General features: G+C 36.2%; 1 protein-coding gene across 6 annotated transcripts in view; it reads right to left on the bottom strand.

Moving 5' to 3' along the window:
* RELCH (RAB11 binding and LisH domain, coiled-coil and HEAT repeat containing) overlaps positions 1 to 23,301 on the bottom strand; it is a gene marked incomplete at its 5' end in the record, with an annotated part of 122,022 nt that extends 98,721 nt beyond the window's left edge. For all 6 annotated transcript variants that reach the window (XM_079718045.1, XM_079718046.1, XM_079718050.1 and 3 more), the window contains 2 exons: positions 5,398 to 5,487; positions 22,782 to 23,301. In XM_079718045.1, coding sequence (XP_079574171.1) covers positions 5,398 to 5,487; positions 22,782 to 23,301 — 610 coding nt within the window. The remainder of the gene's footprint in view (positions 1 to 5,397; positions 5,488 to 22,781) is intronic.
* Between the last annotated feature and the right edge of the window lie 612 nt (positions 23,302 to 23,913).

Raw genomic sequence — 23,913 nt, 5'->3', positions numbered from 1 at the left:
GAAAATTTTCATAAGAATATGAGTTAGAATAAAAATATATTCCTAAAATAATACAAAAATCCCCAGACAGTACCATCACCACTCCTTCTGGGTTTAGAGAATGCTTCCTGCCTATTACAGACCTAAGAAAGGTAGAGGATTGTTACGCATGACTTAGCAAATAGTGAGCAATAAATGAACGGAAGCAAGATACAGTCTCCATGGTTTGTAGACATTTAGTTTTCTATATTCTTCTGAGGGCGAAAAAATTCCTCCTCCTTAAACTTTAAAAGAAGAAAATTCTTCCCATTATTGTTCCTCCTGCTCAGGTTCTCTTACAGGTTCCTCTATCATTCAACTCAAAGTTGGTGTTTCCCAGAGTGTCCTCCCTGGTCCTTTTCTTACTCTATATACTGGGATGATAAACATTTTTCACTCTTACAGTTTTACTCTCACCAGTACTCTTAAGATTCAGAAATCTTTAAACTTTTTCCCCAAGATAAACAGGGCTACCTGTTTATCACCTGGACATGCCCACTTGAATGTCTCATAAACTTTGGATTTGATCCTATCTAAATGAACTTCATCATCTTCCTCTCAAATCTGCCTTCCCTCCTCCTGCAGTATCTCTTCATTAAGGGCACCACTGTCTACCCAGATGCCCAAATAAGAAACCTGGAGATTACTCTTCACTTACCTCTTGCCCTTACTCCCACATTAATTCAATGTCAAGCTATAATGATTCCAGCCCTTGAATCCTAAATATCCATTCATCTCAATTGTCTCTGCAATTGTCCTAGTTCAGACCTTTATGACTTATATAAATTTTAACAATTTACAACTCATATCAAAGGCTTGTTGCCCTTAAAAGCCTTGTTGGAGCATCTATCCTATTTTAAATAATACAAAACCATAAATAAGATTTAAGTAAAGTTGAAAATAAGAAAAATGAAAAGTACTGCAAACAGGAAGCAAAGGTATTTGTACTAAGGAAAAATATATTATAATAAGACAGATAGGCTTATTTAATCCTGATAAAGCTGGATATGTATGCTGCAGCCCAACAGCTAAGGAATGAGAGGGCTACTGATGATGCTTCTTACCCAGGGGGTAAGGCCAGGTTATCCCACAGGCAAAAATTTGAATTTCATTTTAGAATGTTTACTAGATTACGTAGGCTTAAAAAGGCTTCATATGTCTACTTTGATGTTTATTGTTCCCAGAACAGTATAATACCTTGAATATAGAGGACTCAACAAATGTTAGTTGTATGAATGGGCATTCTAGTACTTGATGCCATATCTAATAAACCTAAACATCAGTGATCTTACCAGCATTCAGTAGTGTCTTTCCCTGCAAATTAGAAAGAACAGTTTCTGCAGTTCTCTAGATCCCAATACAAAAATTAAGGTATGAACTAGAGAAGTAATATAGTAACAGGTAGAGGTATGAGAACAAATAAAGTCAGAGACTTTGATGCTAAAAGATGGATCAAGTGAACCTGAGACAGGGATACAGATGGTTCTAAAATCAACAAGTTCCTTATCACTAGTTCCAAAGTACTGAACATTTATTTGTATTACAGATATAGACAGGTTTTAGTACAAATTCCTTGAGGGCAGAAACTGTCTATTTCATGCTTCTGTATCTAGCGCCTAACATAATACCTAATACGTAGCAGATGCTCAAAATGTCTAATTAAAGAATGGCAATCCCAATATTTAGAACATAGATGTCCCTTGCTATCTTGAAGAAAACTTGAAAATTTAACAGCTACACTGTATGTACACTGTACAGCTTTGTTTAATAACATATGGAAAGGCTTTTTACTAAAAAGTCAGTTAAATTAAGCTCATTTTGGTTTGGTGTCTACTAAATTCAGAAGTGGAAAATATTTGAAATGAAATGCTTTTGAAATTTTACTATTTTGGAAAGAAAATGACTATGTTGAAACAGTCTTGTATGGGAAAGATAAGATTCTGCTATCCACATGAATGTACAAATGAGTCAAAGCTCCAGCCTGGTACTTAAAGATACATCGTGAGCCCTGGAATAAAAACCTATATGTTCACATCCTGATTTTGCCCTTTAACCATATGGAGGCTACTGGGAAAATTTTTCAATCTTGGTAAACTTCTCAGTTTTCTGATCTATAAAATAAGGATATCATGACCTATTTTGAAGGATTGTTAACAAAGTTAAATAAGTATTTTATATAGAGCAACCGGAACAGTGCCTGGCACAGAGCAGGTGCTCAATAAACATTTGTCCATTTAGAGATCTTTTCCTCTTTAAAGGAACACCTGTACAGACTTGAAAAAATAACCAGATTTTTAAATTTAGGGAAAAGATGATAAGAATGATGCTGAACCCACATGTAGTAGTATATATATGTCTCATAAACAGCAACAGTTTATTAAAGGCTGGAGCAGACCCTACATTTGCATCGTGGGGCAGCAGACTCAATACCTGTATTATCTATAATCTCCTTCTGCCCAAGACTGGTGTACGAAAATAAAAGAGATTTTTATTCTTTCTCAGTGAGGTTTACATGTGATCCAATGATAGATGGCAGGATAATTATCTTTTCTGGATTATTCATTTTTCGATTAGGTTCTAAGTTACTAGCAATGGTTAGCAAAGAGCCAAAAATCTTTTTGTAAATGGGAATTGTGATTAATTGAAATTTTCCTCCACGTATCACACATTTGGTTCAATAACAGGCGATGGCACGAGAGCACTAAAAGTCTAAATGCCATTCTCTTGGAATAACATACATTTCCTTCCCTTTTCCAATGAAGATGGAAGACCACATTCAGTCACTCATTTACACTGAAGTATAGTTGATTTACAATATTGTCTTGAGCTTCAGGTGTACAGCATAGTCATTCGATTTTTTTTGTAGATTATATTTCGTTACAGGTTATTACAAGATATTAGGTATAATGCCCTGTGCTACAGAGGGCATTATTTATCTGTTGTTTGTGTATCTACTGTTGTTTATCTATTTTATGTAGAGTAGTTTGTATCTGTTAATCCCATACTCCTAATTTGTCCCATCCTCTCCTCCCTCTCCCCTTTGGGGAACCATAAGATTGTTTTCTAGTCTATAACTCTGTTTCTGTTTTACACTGATATATAGATTCATTGGTATTATTTTTTAGACTCCACATATAAGTGACACTCCATAGTATTTCTTTCTCAAGACAGCATATATGTATACATTAGCATTATATAGTAAGCAAAAATTACTTTATCTCCCCAAACTTAGAGACAAGAGTATAATCTTTAGATTAAAAATATAAGGTCAAAACTACCAAATATTTAAAATATTCACTCTTAGTTATGCTTAGTTATAACATTTTGCTTAATTATAACATCTTGCTTCTATATCAGTGTTCCCCCTAATTAGAAATACTAAAATACCTAAATACTGAGAATAATGATGAACCTCTTATATTTTACTAAGTTTAAAATTTAGGTTTTCAAATAAAAATTAAAGGGAAGAAAATAATTATGTGGTCTGTTTCTGGGTAGAAGTTATTTTCTAATACATAACCATCTGAACAACAATACAATATACAAAACTAAATATATTTGGTTAGTCTCTAATAAACCAAAATACCATGCATTTAATACTTAACATATAACAGAAAACGCAGAATAGCTAACATTTACTATGTAATTAAATAAAACATAATGCCACTTAACAAATGATATAATTAGTAGGATAAGTTTGTCCTAAAATTATTCAAATAATTCCCATTTGATTTGCTAACTTTCAGACAGTACTGATGTGATTTCTTTTTTGATACAGCTTTCAATTAATAATGCTTATGACTAAATCATGACTTGATATATGGAGCTGCATTAAACTCTTCCAATGACTTCCCCATTCAATTGATAATGCTATTGTTCTCACTGCTGAATCCTCACTTAGCCTCTGTTGAGCTAAAAACAATTACATCATTTTTTTCCCCTAACTCAGGGAAGAGATTAGGGAAAGAGAGATTTTTTAAACATTCAATAGCTCTATTCTTGAGTAATAAGTGAAAACCACATATTGGAATGTCATTTTAACTAGGTCAAACTTCATCCTTCATGCTAAGAGGTAGCATACAGTGCAGTCAGTTGTGGGCTCTGCTGCTGGGTTATCTGCGTTCAAGTCTTAGCTCTGCCACTAAAGTCTTAATAATCTCTGAGTGCCTCAGTTTCTTGGGGAGGGGAGGATGATGATAATTCTATAACTCAAAGAGTTAATATATATTTCAACAGTGTTCAGAATGGAGCAAGTGCTATATAAAAAATAGCACTCACTTTTATTCATAATGACTATGACAGGCAAACATTTGGTAGGTTTTAACAAACTTGTCCCAGTAAATGGAAGAAAAATATTTCCCTCACAGGCTCCCACCTGTCCCACGTGGCATCCTTCCTCTGCCAGGTGTGCCCACCATTCTGGTGGATTAAAATATCTAACTGATGTCTGTCTGCTTCCCATCTATCTCAGAGTCAACGTCCTATGAAAACTACAATTCCAATAAGACATTCGAAAATTACTTCAATAACAGACGGCCACAGCCTTGAAGCACCAGAAAGGTACCAGTCACTTGACACCTGAGGAGCCAGAGCTGCTACACTGGTAAATCCCAGGGTGGACCCCCAGAAGAATCCAACTGGCCTCATTTGATGTGGGCAGAACACAGAGGGTACAAATTGGTTTTCTGAAGTCCCTACAGATCCAGTGGTGATGCCTAAAAGGGAGAAATGGTGGGAGGATGGAGAGGGGAAGGAGATTGGAATGAGAAACCAAGCAACTAATAAGGATGCTGGCCTTCTTTTTGGAATGGGCAAGGTCCTGGAGGCCCTTGCTGGACCAAGCATTAACCCTTTATTTTCTGGATCACAGGCAAGTCAAGAGAAGTTTCTGGAGAGATGCAGTGATGGCCAGGGAGCATCCAGGGAACCAAGCAAAGTTTTATTCACCAACCAGCATAGAAGTATTTAAACCAATTTTTATGATCAGTAGAGCTGTATTGGTATATAACACATGAATATTACTCAGCCCTGGTTTGGAGGATAAAAGGAATGAGGAGGCCAATGACCAACTAACTTTGTACTAAACCATGGCTAACTTAAACCTCTTTTAAACCAGTTGTATAGCTACATGGTTGTAAACTACTGGCTACAAGCAGAACTCAGCAAACTGTAGATGTGCATAACCAAAAATTCAGAGCACCACTGGAAAGAGCAGTTGGGGGCTGGGATGTTCCCTGCAGCCAATAAATTAGTAACATAACTTTGTATAATAACTATATCAATATATTCACGTACCAAATTATAGAAAGAATTCTTCAAGTCATTTTATTATTTCTGGAATGTCAAAAAATCCAAATCTGTCTTTACAATCTTACTCACCTGCCACTCTCTCATCTGTTTCCCTGTTACCATCATCTGAATATCTTGCAAAGTCTAAAGAATCAAGGGTACTGATGCTCCCAGCTCGATCTGTAATAAACAACAACAACAAAAAAAATAGAATTAAACAGATTTTTATTTAACTGCCAAAATAAGGGATTGGAAATCAATTAGCTATGATTTTTTTTCCCAGTGAATAAACTGTGATTCTAAGATATAGGAATTCTATTAAAACAGTAAGGTAAAAATGCTCATACCAATTAAGCTGCTTTGAAGTAACTCAAGTTTCCCTGCCCAGATCCCTAACTAACTCCTGAATAACGGACACACAGGATATAATGCAAGCCCAGCTAAGGACAACAAAACTTCAAACAGCTTGAATTTTATTCCAAGTACAATGGAAAACAACAAAAACACATACATTTTTGGAAAATCATTTTGGCTGCTGTAAGGAAAGTGATTTGTAGAGAGACCAGTTAAGAGGCTACTATGTAAATCAACTACACTCCAATATAAAATAAAAATTAAAAAAAAAAGAGGCTATTAGAGTCATGTAGGTGACAGATGATCAGATTTGGCCTAGAATAGAGGCAGTAGAAATGTGAGAAGTGGTCAGATTTGGGTTATTTTTTGATGTAGAACCAACATGTCCTGGTAGTGAAATGGATGTGGGTTTAAGTAAAAGAAAGTAAACAAGATAATTCCCGAAGACTTCATTTATTGAATTTGTAATATGGGATGCAAAAGGCAAATGAAGGGGTTTCATAGTTCTGTGTTTTAAGTGCATGGTGGTAGTGGGGAGTGTCCCTAAACAGAAAAACACGATGTAAACATTCTCACTTAAAGGAAGAAATCAATGCTGATACTCACTAAAGGAGATCTAGCTAGCTAATGCAAAGAAGGGACAAATGAGAGGCTAGGTCAACTCTTTTTATTAAATCATGCTACTTACATAGTGTCTATTGTTTATATATTGCCCTAAGGAATAGATTGTCTATGTTTAGAAAGCACAGTCTGGACAAATGAATGCAAGTTATAGAAATAAAGATTTGAACTCCACATAGGGCTCCCTCATCTCCTTTTAAAACAATTAGCACATGCCAATAATTGAAATGGTTGACTCTTCAAATACAGCTATGTCATTATCAGTGTACCACTTATCTTTAAATTCCTATTAAGGTGAACTAAGTGAAATTCTACATATAGTACTCTTCTGAGAACACTGTGTTCCTATTCACAGAAGCATTTAATTCCCTTGCAATTTAATTATATCTGATAAATAACAACTTGCTATTAACTTAAGTTTTAAGACAGCATAAACGAATAACAGAAAATCAAGTATTACAGTACCATTCATTAGAGCATAATTTATTTTAAGCATAAACCAAGAAACACCAAATAACAATAGTAACCACAGAAATCTAGAAAGTTCATATTAAATATAGGCTGAACTCAGGAATTTAAAAAAAAACTATTGAGATATATGCCACAACATGACTGAATCTCAATGCTTTATGCTGAATTATAGAAGCCTTACACGGAGTATATAATGTATAACTTCATTTACATAAAGTCTTAGTATAGGCAGTAGTAATTTATGGTAGAAAAAATCATTATAGTGGTTTTTGGAGTGGGGGGCTGAAAGGGGTGGGGACTGACTGACTGGGAAGGAGCATGAGGGAACTTTCTGGGGTGACAATAATGTTCTATATATTGACAGGAGTTTGGGTTATCATGAACTGTTAAGTATGATGTTGGTTGTTGATTCTGGATAAATATTTTACTATTATGTTAAGTATCTATCTAATGTTAGTTTTCTAAGTGTTTTCTAGTATTTTCAATCACACATACAAGCCTAGGTTAGAGTATTTTCAATCACACATACAGGCCTAGGTTAGAGCCTATTTGATCACCATATATTATTCCTCCATTATACTGTTACTATTTCTCTAAAAGTTTCAAAGAAATCACCTATGCAATAGGAAGAGTTCTTGGGGAAAGCAAACACTGCTTAATTTTTGACTTGGTATTACTATGGCTATTGAAAAATATATTCTAATTATTTTTTTTAGTTCCAAGCCAACAATTTTATATTCTCCAAGAAAAAAAGTTCTAATGTCTTTTTAACTAATAATAACTATAGTGTCATAAAAGTAAAAAAAAATCTCCTAATTTATTAAAATTTATTCCATGTCAGAAAAAAATTATAGAAGGAAATAATTTTAACTTTGATGGGGCTAACCTATAACAGATTTTGTACATAAAATGTACTTTGGAATTTAAGACTAATAGGTAATATTACAGCTCCTAGACAAATATGCTTCTGTGGATTCAGCCACAATTCTTTTCCAGGGCAAGCACATGCCTTTCCAAATACTCTAATATAAAAGAGGAAGAGTTTGGAAAAATTAGCCTCTTTTATTAAGAAAGAAGTTACTACCACTTTCTAATATAAAGTATACCACAAAGCCTTTCTTCAAATTCCAACATTGTGTAACTTCTTAGTAATTCATTTTACAACTCAGAAACCGAATGATCAGGGACTTTCATCATAGTTGGCAAACCAGTAAAACCTGTATGTAAGTTTTACTAGGTCTGAAAACTAAAACCATTATACACAGTGTGACTATAAGGCATGCAGACTGATTTTATAAATCACATTTGAGAGTAGTCTTATTTATATATACATTTAATCTTTTAGTACTGATGACAGAAGGTAACTTTTACGATAGTTAAAAAAATGAGTTTCAGACCCTTGAAAAAGTATCTTTTATGGAAATTATATAGCACTTTAAAAGCTAAGTGTACCAGGAAAATTGATCAGCTCCTGACTGGTAAAGAGCATTGGTTAATTCAGTGAACATTTAGTGAACAACTATAGTGTACCAGGTTACTGACAGGAAACTACAATAAAATATTGAATGATAATTTTTAAAGGTTATAGATATAACTGACTCCAAGAAGTAGAGTTAAAATTTTTCAATACATACTCCTCTCCATACTGCTTGAATTTTTTTATTTGTGCTTTGGTATTTTTTTCCCCAAACACAGTTAATACCTTTTATGATATGGGCATTTTATAATTAAAAAGTCACAAAAGTACCCAGTTCACACTTAAAGAATAGGAAGAAAAATAATGTCAAGCAATTAGCTTTAAATTCCAATTGGTTTAGTAAAGATCGTTTACTGAACCATGGCTGTCATGATAAGTAACAAAGAAAGAAGTATATAGTATATAAATTTAATAAACAGAAAGATAACAAATTTACCTTAAAAGTAATCGTACCTAAACCTGAGGTCATGCATAAACACTTTAATATGTATCCACTTAAATTAAAAATGGATCTTAGAAATCTGTCAATGGCAAAACTTACATTTGTATTTTCTGATCCTCAGTTCTTCTCTATCGCTGGGACTCACTTCACTGACCCCTACGTTCAAAATATTTGAGAGCTAGAGGGAATCTTAGAGATAGTCCAACCCCTCAATCCACCCCAGTTTGATGAGAAAACTAAACCGTGTATTCATTCAATGCATATTTACTAATCCATGGTAGGGAGTAGAAAGATAAAATTCAGTAAGACTTGGTTCTTGCCTTAATAAGTTTATAAACCACTGTAGTTTCGTGCTGTACACAGATAATGATAATACAGTTAGACTACTTTATGTTAAAGGTTAAGCAAATTAATCTGTGCGCAAGCTAGGGGTACAATGTAAGTCTCCCAGTTTGCAGTCCACTGTCTTTTCTGTCACAAGATTACACTGAGTTAAATGTCAAATCAAAAGACTTAAACTTAGGAAGAGACTTGAACACTGAAATTTTATTGACAAACTATTTGCTGAAGCTAAAATTTCTATAATGCTGGATGATTTTACCATATGAACAGCTATCAGGTTAAAAGGAAGATTATTATTAATAACAATATTGAAGATTTTCTGACCACTTATTCTGTGCCAGATATTTTTCATAGATAACCTTATTTAACCTTCACGACAGCCCCCTGCAAGAGGAGTCATTACCTTCCATATTTTACAGTAAAGGAAACAGAGACTGTCCCAGAGATATGCAGCTAGGAAGTAGCAGAGTAAAAATATGAACTCAAGCTCTCTGATGCCAAAGCCTGAGCTCTAAACCATTAGCTCCCTTGAACAATATGCAAAAGCATGCAGGTTCAGATCTCCTAGATTCCAGCTAAGTTGGGCTTGATACTGTGAAAGGCCTCAGAAAGATCAGCCTGGACTCAACTTTCCTCAGGCTATACAGGGAAAAGTTAATTTCACAAGGAATATTCCAAACTTACATATTTATAGGATCCCACTACCTAAAGATCATTTCTTTAACATAACATCAACATTTTTTTCAAAGGCTTATTTGCCAGGCACAATATTACGCACTGGTGACAGAAAGATAAATAAAATATGGTCTCTTTTCTATACTCATGCTAAATAAACATTTATATATTGCCTACTTTAGGCATTTGTGCCAGGTGTGAAAGAAGTCAAAGATATATGAGACAGGAACTCCAACAAACATCTTAAAAAAAAAATCCAGTCAGCTAAAACATTAACATATACAAAAATTTCAGTAACACTAACACAGTCACAAGTTTCCATATAATTAATCTCCATAAGTGAGACAGACAAAAAATACCACAAGTTCAGGGGATTTAGAGATCACTATGTGCTGGAGAAGCTTCAGGGAGAGGAAGGAACATAAACTGGACCCTCCCTTAAGGATATAGAGAATCTGGAAAAATCTGGAAAAAACAAGAGGAGGATGGAGGAAAAGAATTCCAAGAAAAGGAAAAATAATATGGTCAAAGGCACTGAGATAGGAATATATAAAACATGTTCAAGGGACACTGAGTTAACAATGTGAGTACACCAAAGGTTGGTATCTGACAACAGGGTTGAAAAGGCAGGAAGGAGCAAAATTAGAGGGAGAACTTTATGATGCACATTTATAATAACATATTTCGAAGTCATTTTTATCATATACTATGCAAAAATGGGCAAAAATAAAATTCCTAAAAAGAATTAAATTCTTGTTTCTGCAATATATAATTTTGCTAATAAAAAAAGAGTTCAAAAAAGTTGCCTTGGACAGGAGAAAGCAATGTTAAAAGGTTTTAGCCGCAGTGACAGCAATGAATAGCTTTTAAAATCAATTAAGAATAAGGATGGAGGAAAAGTTTAAAGGCACAGGAACCAGTTATAAGGCTAAAACTGAGGGTCCAGATGTAAGCCAAAGGCCTGAACTAAGGCAGCACACAAGCACCGGGCTGACGGATGGTTAGAAAGAACATCGACAATACGATGACACTACCTTGAGCAATCTAAGCCACCGAACCAGGACCAGCTGGTTTCAAAAACAAATGAACACCATTTCTTACTGCTGGGGAGTTTTGAAATAATAGGTGGGAATATCTGGAAGAAGGTTACACCCATGATGGCAACTGGGGTCTCCTCCTTGAGGCTTAGCCATGTTCCATGTCTAGACCAGAAACTTAGATGTAACCATGCAGCAAAGCTTCAAGACTGAAAAAGAGAGTACATGCTAATCCAACCTTGGCGGATTTCCTTAGAATTTCATTCAGCAGATTATTCACCTCTGTCTTGATGTGGTGCTATAGTTTATCACTTTATTTTTTAAATGATGAATATTATACTACCTGACTTGCCTTCTGCATTAAAACGACTGGCTACTCTGAGTTAATAAGATATACTCTGAATGAGTTATTAAGATACTTTGCCTGACAATACACTAAAATGATTTAAGAATATTTGCTTAACTGCGCTTTAAAATTGACAAAACAGTAGTTGTGGTGTAATGGAAAGAATGCACACTTGGAAGTTAGTGATCTGGTTTGGAATCCCAGCCTTGCCACTTAAGACATGATATGTGGTAAAATATAAGAGGGCATACAAAGAAAAGGTAAGCCCATCTCCCAACCACCAATCACCCTCTGTGACGATAATCATTGTTTAGACTCTTCTGTATATATCCTTTTAGAAATATCCTCGGCATAGGCCAATTTCTCCCTTTTTGTATGTAAATGGAAAAACACAAATACTTGAATAAATTAGCCTGCATCCTAATTTATTCAATTTATCATATATCTTGGTGATCATTCCACATCAGCACGTATAGATTTTTTTTTTTTAATTAGCCAATCCCCTCCTGTTGGACAGTCAGGTTGTTTTCAATCTTTGATACCTTTACTTGTAGAATATATGAAAAAAATCTAGGTTCAGTAGTAATGCAAACAAGCTTGTCTATAATAAATTATAGAAGGAATTGGATATTAAGGAATATGTATTTTAAAAATATGATTGATATCACCAAATTATTCTCAAAAGAGTATCCTACCAACAGTACATAAGTATACATTTTACTTTCCGACCTTTGTGTCACACATATTTGATCAAAACTACATTCAGAAGACAATACTGTTTATAGAAAAAAAATCTGTTAGGAAGAGTTCAGTGAGACTGTAGATTCAAAAATCACCCATCAACACAGGCTACCTATTTGATATGGACATCTTATTAGAAGGTTTAGGAGACAAAAATTCTTACTGCTGTAACTTATTAAAGGGTACAAAATGCAAATATTAAACATTAAGAACAATAATAAAATGTGACTAGAGATTTTGGTGATACATTCATAACTCTCATCATCCCACCTGATATTCTTTGGTCAACGCTCCTTACTCACATATCGATCCCTGAAGAAAAAAAAAGCTTCAAAAAAAAAGCTTCCCATGATTGTAAAGAATGCCTACAATCAGGAGCTACTCTTGCCTAGAAGAATTAGAAACTTTAAGGCTGTTGCTAGGTACTTTTCTAACAGTAATTCTATTTCCGTACAGATATACATCAACAGAATAGTTACAAGACTCCCTATATGATGCAATAAAAAGCTATTGGTACAGTTTTGTTCACTTGACACATGTCAAATGTATCTTAAAAGAGATTTGTGTCAACATTATACTAAGAATTATTAACTGATTCTGAAGATTTCCCTTCCAGATAAAACTGATCCTCAAGGTTACAAATGGCAACAGAAGACTGAGAATAGAGAAACTGGTACATATGTACCAATAGTTTGTGAGCAAAGAATGACATTTTTTTGCTGTTATTTTTTGCAAATTTAATTAATAGATGATACAAGACAGATATTCAATAAGGTGACAAAAAGGTAGACATATACCAAACACATATGCAGAAATAACTTACTATGCAAAATTCATTCTCTGTGTTCATATACCAGAAAGAAGATGGTATTTCATGTCACTAAAAACACCAAACTCAATTTACACTGCACAGTTACAGGATTAGGTGACAATTAATGGTGGAATAGTGGAGTTATAACTCCCACTACAAATTTTTCTTGTTTTACCAGAATTTACTACATGCAAATTTTGACAAAAATACTTTAAAATGCTTTACTTTAAATTGCTTTAAAGAAAAGTACAAAGTACAACACCATATAACCACCATCTGATATGAACAACTGCTAACAGTTTGCAATTTAAAAAGAAATAATACCTTAAAGTTCATGTCCCTAATGTTTCCCTCCTCAAGGGCAATCACAATAATGGATTTAGTGTGACTCTAGTTGGTGCTTTTACATCTATAATACATATACAAGTACCCACAAATAATATACAGTATTGTTTTATGTGTTTGAAAATTTACATAATAATATAGAACTGTGTGTAATGCTCCACAACAGACTCGAGATCTGATTAAAGTCTGCTAAGATTTCCATTTTATGAATATACCATAACTAATGTTTCCATTATGTATGGCCAAGAGGACTGTTTCCAACCTTGTACACACCTCATTACGCACCCTCATAAATTCCAGATAAATACTTACACATGGAAAAGCTGGGTTGAAGGGTGTGCACATCTTCAACTTTTCTAGATTTTATCAAAATATTCTTCAAAGTAGTTGTATCGACACTTCTACTGGTAGCACAAGAGTACCTGCTTCCTTCATATCAGGAATACTAAGTGTTGTCAGACATCTTCATTTTTGCCAAAAGGCTGGGTAATGTGAAATGCATTTCCCTAATTACTAGTGAATTTGAGCAACTTTTCATTGGTTTGCTTCTTTTTGAATTACCTATTTTTATCCTTTGCTTATTTTTCATTAGGTTATTTTTCCTTCTCTTAACTTATAGGCATTCTATACAGATTCTAAATTTGAAATATTTTTTGACTGTTATATGTATATGGCAAATATGTACTCCTAGTCTGTGTCTTGTCTTTTACTTTATGTTAGCTTTTTACATACAGGAATTTAAATTTTGATACAAATATATCAATCTCTTACTTTAAAGTGTACAATTTTTATGTCTAAGAAATCCTCACCTCAAGGTCATAAATATGTTTTAATATTTTCTTCCAAAAGTTTTCAAGTTCCATTTCCCACATTTAGTATTTTAATTCATTTGGAGACTTTGTTTTGGTGTGTGTGTATGTATATGGTAGGAGGTAAAGAAATAATTTCCCTCTAGAAGGCGAAAAATTTATTGAATAGCCTACCCTTCTCGCACTGATTTGACTCTTTTTCCTATACAAAAGAGTCCTTGAGCTTGTTTCTGGTCTGTAATCTCTTTCATACTTCACTCTGTCTACCTCTGCTCTTCTTTGCTTTTAAAGTATTTGTTCTGTAGATGGCAACATATATTGATTTTTAAAAACTATTATTAAGTTCCAAAAAAATAAATAAATAAAGGGAAAACCCCCCTTTTCTGGCCATCCGTTAGTTATAAAATTGAGTAAGTAACCATTGTCTAAGAAGAACACAAAAAGAAATTATATTTAAAAATAACTTACATGAATGTGATTAAACACATCTGTAAAAATGTAGGTACAATGCCTTTACAGACATAAAATACAAAGCATTAACTGTATGGTAGTAGGTTTTAATGAACCATTACAAAATCCTAAATCCAATGTTTGCCTTTTCATAATTTATTTTACACTTATACAGACTTACTGCAAATGATAATAAATATTAATTCAGCTGACTCTCACAACAGCTCTATGAGGTAGGTACCGTTATCCTCATTTTTAGATGAAGAGACTGAGGCATTGAGAGATTAAGTTACTTATTCAAAGTCACAAGGATAAAAAAGTAGCAGAAACAGGATCCAAGCCAGGTAGTCTGACTCCAAACTGTGCTCTTAACTCACTATGCTATACAGCTTTTTCCCTTAAAATGAGCAGACTTCTTTGATCTAATTTATGGTGGCTACTCAAATAGAAATGCTATCAAATTTTCCTGTGAATATCAAGTACAAATGTTCCCAGTATTTTTTTTTTTTTTTTTTTGCGGTACGCGGGCCTCTCACTGTTGTGGCCTCTCCCGTTGCGGAGCACAGGCTCCGGATGCGCAGGCTCAGCGGCCATGGCTCACGGGCCCAGCCGCTCCGCGGCATATGGGATCCTCCCGGACCGGGGCACGAACCCGTGTCCCCTGCATCGGCAGGCGGACTCTCAACCACTGCGCCACCAGGGAGGCCCTCCCCAGTATGTTTTTTAAACGATTATTTTAATTAGGATGCCATACACCCATTAGTTCTATTTAATCCTATAAATTAGTACTAGCAGATATCACCTATCTTTCTCAGTCTTTATCATCAGCAAATCTGATCTAGTTTTCCCTCATCGCTTCATATATTTTTTCTTATAAAAGAAAGAAGTAAATATAAAATGAGTTTTTGAAGTCCTCTCACATATATGCCCTCATGTAAACTTCATTAAAACCCTATAACTAGCAGTGGACAGAAATGATTACTATACTTTACACGGAATAAGAAGACTCTAGAGCTTCCCTGGTGGCACAGTGGTTGAGAGTCTGCCTGCTGATGCAGGGGACACGGGTTCGTGCCCCTGTCCGGGAGGATCCCATATGCCGCGGAGCGGCTGGGCCCGTGAGCCATGGCCGCTGAGCCTGCGCTCTGCAACAGGAGAGGCCGCAGCAGTGAGAGGCCCGCGTACCGCAAAAAAAAAAAAAAAAAAAAAAAAGAAGGCTCTAAAAGGCTAAGTAATTTACCCAAGGTAACAGAGCTGTAAGTGGCAGAGCAGAACTGAGGATCAGATATCAGTACTACAAGTTGCGTGGTCTTCAAAAAATAGGCCAAGTTCAAAAGTATAGATGGTATAGACTGGCACAGACCTACTGTTGTTTTATCAGGTATGCATCTTTCCACAGCTACTCTTTTACCAAGCCCAGATTTCTCTATTTTATTCATACCAGTGTGAGAGATCTGTCATGTAGCTTGCTATAATCCAAATATATCAGCTCTAGGACAGTCTTCTTGATCCTGTTATAGTTAAGTGTTATCTTTTGCTCAATCTTAGTAAACACCATTGCTGTATTCAATTATATCAGGTATTCATTTCTCAGAAATCTGAAGAATCTATTTTTAAAGTGAATTAGACAATTTACATTCAGCTTTTTCAGATTTCTTGGGCAGATGTCCTTAGTTTGTAGAAACTATATGCATATGCGGAATTAGAGTTATCATGCTCCAGCAAAATGGGGGCCAGCAACCACTTTAAAAATTAATTGGAGGGAGGGAGATGCAAGAGGGAAGAGATATGGGGATATATGTATATGTATAACTGATTCACTTTATTATAAAGCAGAAACTAACACACCATTGTAAAGCAATTATACTCCAACAAAGATGTTAAAAAAAATTAATTGCAGGTACACACAATGTTCACTGCAGCACTATTTATAATAGCCAGGACATGGAAGCAACCTAAGTGTCCATCAACAGATGAATGGATAAAGAAGATGCGGCACATATATACAATGGAATATTACTCGGCCATAAAAAGAAATGAAATTGAGTTATTTGTAGTGAGGTGGATAGACCTAGAGTCTGTCATACAGAGTGAAGTAAGTCAGAAAGAGAAAAACAAATACCCTATGCTAACACAGATATGGAATCTAAAAAAAAAAAAAAAATTGGTTCTAATGAACCTAGGGGCAGGACAGGAATAAAGACGCAGACGTAGAGAACTGACTTGAGGACACAGGGAGGAGGAAAGGTAAGCTGTGACAAAGTGAGAGAGTGGCATGGACATATATACACTACCAAATGTAAAATAGATAGCTAGTGGGAAGCAGCTGCATAGCACAGGGAGATTAGCTCGGTGCTTTGTGACCACCTAGAGGGGTGGGATAGGGAGGGTGGAAGGTAGGCACAAGAGGGAGGGGATATGGGGATATACGTATACATATAACTGATTCACTTTGTTATACAGCAGAAACTAACACAACACTGTAAAGCAATTATACTCCAATAAGATGTTAAAAAAAATTAATTGCAGGTACAAATTTCCGATTGTAAGATAAATAAGTCTTGGGGATGGAATGTACAGCATGGTGACCATAGTTAACAAGACTGTTTTGTGTATTTGAAAGTTGCTCAGAGAGTAGATCTTAGAAGTTCTCATACAGGAAAAAAAATTGTAACTTTGTGTGGTGATGGATGCTAACTAAACTTACTGTGGTAATCATTTCACAATATAGACATATATCAAATCATTATGTTGGACACCTAAAACTAATAAAATGTCATATGACAATTAGATCTCAAAAAAAAATTAACTGTAATATTGAAACAAACACTCATATGATAAGGGAGTTGAAGTAGATCAATCCTAAACTAACGCAAAACCCCCAAAAATCAACCAAAGAGGAGCTGTGTTCAAAATATGGCCAAACAGCAAAACATAATTCACTTAAGCATCAACAAGTATGTTTTTAGTATAAATAATTTAGAAACCACAATTTCCATCAACTCTCACAGTACTTATAGGTAGAAGCCAATAAAAACAACTACCTGAAAGAAAAAAAATAGGCTATTAATATTTAAGACCCTTCTCAATCGATATTTGTAATTTAGATGTAAGTAGACTGTATTTTTAGATGAAGGTAAGTGTTCTTTTTCAGTTAATCATCCTAAAACCATGGGAGTTAAGGGGGTGGGCACAATTAAAAGCCATCATATAAAAACAAATTAACCGAATTTAGTTTTTGACCTAAATATACTAAACAAAATGAAAATTACACTAATCCTGGAACGTTTTTTCCAACAAATGTTTTTAAAAAAACAAGCAAAGAAACAGATAAGCATACATTCTGAATATCACCCCTAAAGTAGAAAGTGTACGTTTAATTTTTGACAGAAATAAGGCTTGTTTCCCCTGATTAATGCCCCTATCTTGCTTCCTTTTAAACTATGTACCACAATGGCTTGAAACATCATACTGCATTTTAAAATCTCTTTATTAACCGGTGAGCCAGATAATGGTAAGCATGTTCCCAGATGATGTTTTAAACAAGGCAAAACATAAAATAAACATTATCTTCTCTTTACCCTCATTTTCTTGCCTCTCCATCAAGAACATAAACTCAAGGACATACACTAAACTTCTTCTGGATTCCTACAATCCTTAGTTGATCACAGTTTAATAAATGTATTGATCAATGTAAAATATTGAATACCAACTATACTCATCATTGTTCTAGGCAATGAAAATATCTGACTAAATTTCCACAAGAATTAATAAGTCTGAAGCTACCGAAAGGCATAGGCAAAAAAATGACAGTCATGTAAGAGATAAATTTAGGAATCTATATGGTCCAGACAATAGTAGGAAGTCTCATTCAGCTAAAAGCAGTGAACCTAATAAATTTTAGAAATATTCTGTTGATACTCTCCTGTTAGAAGCCAGAGGAAGCACTAAACCCAATTCCAACCTAACAGGGAGGAACTACTGTACTTTGTAAAGCAGAAGAGATGGGAACTCTGGAAGACGGTAATCATATGGCACAGGTGATACTAAGAAAGGAACAGAACACAGTGAGATATGTACTCTTTCAGAGTTTTGAGAAAAGATAGGCAAGGTAATGAAACAGAAAATTTAAAAAAGGAGAAAGACGACTCAAGAAGTCTGTAGGCTCACAAGTTAAATTATTAAATTCAATCATAAATGCCTCCTGATAAGCAGCCTTATAAAAATTTGAAAGGATGATAAATACAGAATAGAAGAAATCCATCATTGAAAGGCATAAGTTATTTGACCACCTACTGTCTCTACAAAGAACTGGCTCATCCTAAGCAATTACAGTCCAATTTTGATTAGAACTCTAAGGCTTAGAGTGGAACCAGCATTCCTCCGGGTAAGATACTACAATCTGTTCAGTGCTAATCAATGGCATTGGCACAACTTTTATCTTGCAATCTAATTGGAAAGCAAAACAATTACCAAATTGGCTCAACTGGAAAGAATACAGGGAAATATATATAATTAATGTGTGTGTATATTCAAGCAAGTAAAATGAAATACAAAAGATCTAATTAGTTTAACAAATGGATCTAGTAGGAACATCACAATGATGCTGCAACAATTTATCAAACACTGAGACTTCATTAGAGCTCATTTTAAATTCTTCTACTGAAAACATCAAACTTATAAAGCTATAATTCTTTTAATTTTTGAATGTTTTATAAATATAGACTACTCTTCTAATCAAGAAAAAAAGATAAAATATAGTATGAAGACTTCTTACAGTATTTTAAAACCACCACTATGCTAGTATTAACCGAGGTCAACAGACTTTTGGGTAAACGATTTAGTAAATCTTACAAAATTAAATTGCTAAATTAAATATTTCTTCTTTTTCTTCTTTTTATGATGCCATCATAGGCCTAAATTTAAAAGCTAAAACTATAAAACTTCTAGAAGAAAATACACAAGAAAATCGTTGCAACCTTAGGATAGGCAAATATTTCTTATTTAGGACACAAAGAGCACGAATCATTAAGGAATAAACCCGATTAACTGGACTTGATAAAATTAAAAACCTTTGTCCATAAGACCCATTATTAAAAAATGAAAAGGCAAACCATACTGGGAGAAAAAATTTGCAAAACACATACTTGATAAAAGACTTGGGTCCAGAATATATAAAGAACTATAACTCAATAACAAGCTGGGAACAGACATTTCACAAAAGATACATTAATGGCAATACACACACACACACACACACACACACACACACACACACCCAATGGCAAAAAGCTCAGAAGAAATAGCTCAGCATCACTAGCCCTCAAGAAATGAAAATTAAAACAATGAAATACCACAGCACTCTCACTAGAATGAGTTAAATAAAAAGCCTGAAAATACCAAGTGTTTGGGGGATGTATAGAAATTGAAACTCTCATACACTGGTGATGGAAATTTTAAATGATACAACCATTTTGTAAAAACAGTTTGACCGTTTCTTACAAATGTAAATATATACTAAGTATATGACCCAGCAATTCTATTCCTAGGTATTACCCAAAAGAAATGAAAACATATGTCCATGCAAAACTTATACAAGAATGTTCATGGCAGCTTTATTCATACAGGCCAAAAATGGAAAAAACACAAATAGCTAACAGATGAATGGATAAACCAAAAAAGGAATGAACTATTAATACACATAAAAACATTATTTGGATAAATTTCAAAAACATTTTACTCAGCAAAGGAAGCCAGACAGAAAAGACTATATGCTCCGGAACTGCATTTATATGAAATTTTAAAATAGACAAAACTTAACTAAGGAAGTGGTTCTCAATTGGGGAAATTTTGCCCTCCCCTTCCTTGGACAGTGCTGGTGACATTTTTTGATTGTCACAACTTAGGGAATGGGGTCGGGGTGGTTGCTACTGGTATCTAGCAGACAGATAGGCCAGCAATGCTGTTAAACATTCTAGAATGCAAAGGACACTAACACAACAAAGAATTATCAGGCCCAAAGTTTCGATAGTGCCTAGGCCAAGACTGGAAAATTGTGTTCTACAGTGGTCGGTGATGGTCTTGGGATATTGAATGCAAAGGAAAATGAAGGAGTTCTGGGGACAATAAAAATGTTTTATATTTTATTTGTAGTAGTAATTTGTTTTCCAAAACTCATCACAGTGTACACTTGAAATGGGCACATTTTATTGTATGCAATCTTACCTCAAAGTTGATGGTAAAAATTACAGTGTCTGTCAACTAATATAAAGCTATATAAAACAGTTTAAAACAATTTTTGCTTTTTAAATTATATGGATAGAAAAGACAGAAAAGGCAAGTACCACTGGTTGGATTATGGATAATTTTGATTTTTTTTCCTCCTGTTGCTCATTTGTTTTGTATTAACTTGAAAATACATTATCTAAAATATATTATCTAATTATATACTTTTGAGTTATACCCAAAACAGGTCCAATTAAATGAGGATAATAGAAAAGCACAACTGCAGATGAATATTTGATTGTAGTTAAATTTTGATTTTTGATCACAGGACTTAAGTTATTTCAAGAAACTATAAAAATGTATGATGCAAAGGCATTTAGAAGTCAATTTTTACTCTAAAACACCTCTATAATATTTAGTCTAAATTATAAATATATATATACAAAAGGTTTTTAAGAGACATTTTCACCATAAACAGTGATATCACGCCATAATAAGATAGGGTGAACAGGATAATAAATTCTTTTAAATTAAATAGAATAAAATTATGAAGTAAGTAATAACCCATTTCATTATATTTATATAGTAGAAAAACACAGCAGATGCAATTTAATTATGTTCAACAACAGGCCTGGAACTGTACAAACTGTGAGGAATATAAAGATAACCCTCAAGAATTGACTATCTAATGGAGAAAAATGATATTGTTAACAAATCAAATACAAAAAGTTAAAAGCAACGGTTGAGGTTTGAAAATAGTACAATGAAAGGACCAAACAACCAAGCCTGGAGAGTGTGGGAAACATTAACAAAGATGACATTTGAGCTGGATCTTGAGGAAGTAGTAAGAGCTTATCAGGTGAAAATCATTATTAGTTCAAAAACCTGAAACCAAACAAAGAAAGCCAACTACCTAACAATTTTGTTACACTGGTCTTTGTTACACTTTATGGTCTTAAAGGTCAGCAATGAGAAAATCGTTTCCAGAAATGGAATATTATCCTATAATATTGAGCAAGGAAGTTACACCTGCTGAGAAAGTTCCATAGTCAACAGAGAAATATGCTCAGTATTTACCCTCATGGAAAGTGCACTCTTTGCACTTTCACTACATCTAAGTTAGGAAATATAAGTCTCTGGCACCATTTAAAAGTATAGACAGGGCTTCCCTGGTGGCGCAGTGGTTGAGAGTCCGCCTGCCGATGCAGGGGACACGGGTTCGTGCCCCGGTCCGGGAAGATCCCACGTGCCGCGGAGCGGCTGGGCCCGTGAGCCATGGCCGCTGAGCCTGCGCGTCCGGAGCCTGTGCTCCGCAACGGGAGAGGCCACAACAGTGAGAGGCCCGCGTACCGCAAAAAAAAAAAAAAAAGTATAGACAAAAAATAAACAATTGGGTTACAATTTTAAAATTGTATATTTAACATTTGTTAGTAAATTCCAGTTGGCCTCACATACGCACAAAAACACCTCATACCATTAATAAGGGAAAAAATCTAAGATGCCTCTCAAAAGGGGTGGGTCCTAGGAATACAGTATACATCCTTGACAGCACGTTTTAAAGCCATAAGAAATGCTTATAAATATATGATGAATGAAGTAAACGACTACTCTATACTGCTAACAATGATTATAACAAGGTAAAAAAGTTAATTCTTAACTTAGGCAGAGAAAAAAGCCTGTGAGGTAGTGAGACCAGCAGATACACTGCAGGTAGAACTTGCCTAGCCAGCTCAGACTTCCTGTAATTTTGGAAACCTACTGAAATTAAGGAACAGAAATGGAATTAAATTGAGTTTAAACAGAACAAATTTTATGCAATAGAAAACCTAATTTTTGAGTGAGCAAGTCATCCCAAAGACAAAGGGTCTTCAAGTGGATCTGATTTCGTGGAGATAAATTTCCTATTCTTTTCTCTCTTGACTTTGAGTCAAATAATTACTGCGAACAATTTAAGGAACACTGTTTCCAGGTAGTGGTGATTCAGGGGATTGGAGAAAACGGAAAAAGGATTAAAGCGATAAACCAAGGTTGCAAGGGAGTCTTCTGGGGTCACGTAATAGCCAGTGAACTAGAAACGCTGGCTATTTAGTAGATCCCGACACCAAGAGTGGAGCCAGGAGCAGGTGCAAGTCCAGCCAAGAGCTGAAGGCAGGCAGAGAACAGTCACTGCCAGATCCTTCTGCTTCCATCGCAAAAGATCACCCCCCGCCCCAACTCTCTACCTAAAATGTTCCTCGTACTCAGTACCCGCCCGGAAGTACCCCCTCCCCACAACTACCCCTTGCACCCAACAGTCCAGCCGGAGTGACAGGGCTGTTGTTCACTTACTGAGCTGTCCCCCACCCGACGTAGTACTCGGCTCCCGACCTCCTGCGCCTCCAACGCCGGCTGCTCCAGGGATCCCCGGCGCCCCTAACCCCGGCGGGGTCCCGCTCTGCCTCTCGAAGTTGCCGGGATTGGAGAAGTAGTCGCGCAGCCGAGGGAGCTCGCGGCCGCTCTCTAACAGCTCGGTGTGCAGCTCCAGGGCGGTCAGCAAGTATTGATCGCGCAACAACTGAGCCGCGATCGCATCAACTGACAATCGGGCCGGGGTCTCCCCGGTGCCCCCCAGTGCCACCGCAGCCGCCGACGCCTCCCCAGGGAGCCCTGGTCGTGCACTGCTCCCTAAGGCCACGGGATCCTGAGGCGATAGCGAGTCCGCAGAGCCAGGATCTAGGCCGACCCCGGAACTCAGCCGAAGTCCTGCCCGCCGCTCGTCGGTCCCTGAAACCTCGTCGTCGTCCTCGTCCGAATCGCTGAGGAATGGATTCACGCCGCCGCCACCACCTCCAGGCGCCATCGCCGCCATCTTATACTGTCAGGAGCGTGGGCGCCTCCCTGTCTGGTTCTGACAGGCCGCAGCCTGAATCCCTACTAAGCCTCAGCGGGCACTGGGCACCTCCAGGGCCCTGGATTGGCCACGTCCCGCCTCCTCACTTGTAGACCAGGCCCAGGCTCGGAGGCAAACGGTCTGGAAGCAGCACCACGCGATGCCTCAGCCGCAGCTGCAGCAGCAGCCCGGCTCTGCAGGCGTCTTCCTGGTCCCCAGTCTCGCGAGAAATAGCGCGTGCCGTGCCCCCCCTCTCCCCGCCCCCGCCCCGCCCGTTCTCCCCCTAGTGAGCAAAGATAGAGGGCCCCGCTCCCCGCTCAAAGACAAAATCCCGCCCCCACTCCGTTTTGATTGGCCAACTGAGATAGGGGGCGGGGACTGGAGTTACGGAGGGCTGACCCAAGAATTATCGCGAGAGCAGCTTCTGGACAGGTAAGTGTCAGGGGCGTTCCGTGGTTGAGGAGCGGTAATGACGGTGGCTTAGGAACATTCATTCTCTTGGATGTCCTTTTGGGAACAGAGGGGAACTCTGTCTTCGAGCTGGGTCCCGCCTTCGCGGTGAGGAGGCCCCATTCCTGAGATCAGGCCTGA

This window comes from Hyperoodon ampullatus (genome assembly GCF_949752795.1).
Source record: "Hyperoodon ampullatus genome assembly, chromosome: 13".
Lineage (NCBI taxonomy): Eukaryota > Metazoa > Chordata > Mammalia > Artiodactyla > Ziphiidae > Hyperoodon > Hyperoodon ampullatus.
The sequence above is the reverse complement of the archived record's forward strand: the minus strand, read 5'-3'. Positions and strand labels throughout refer to the sequence as shown.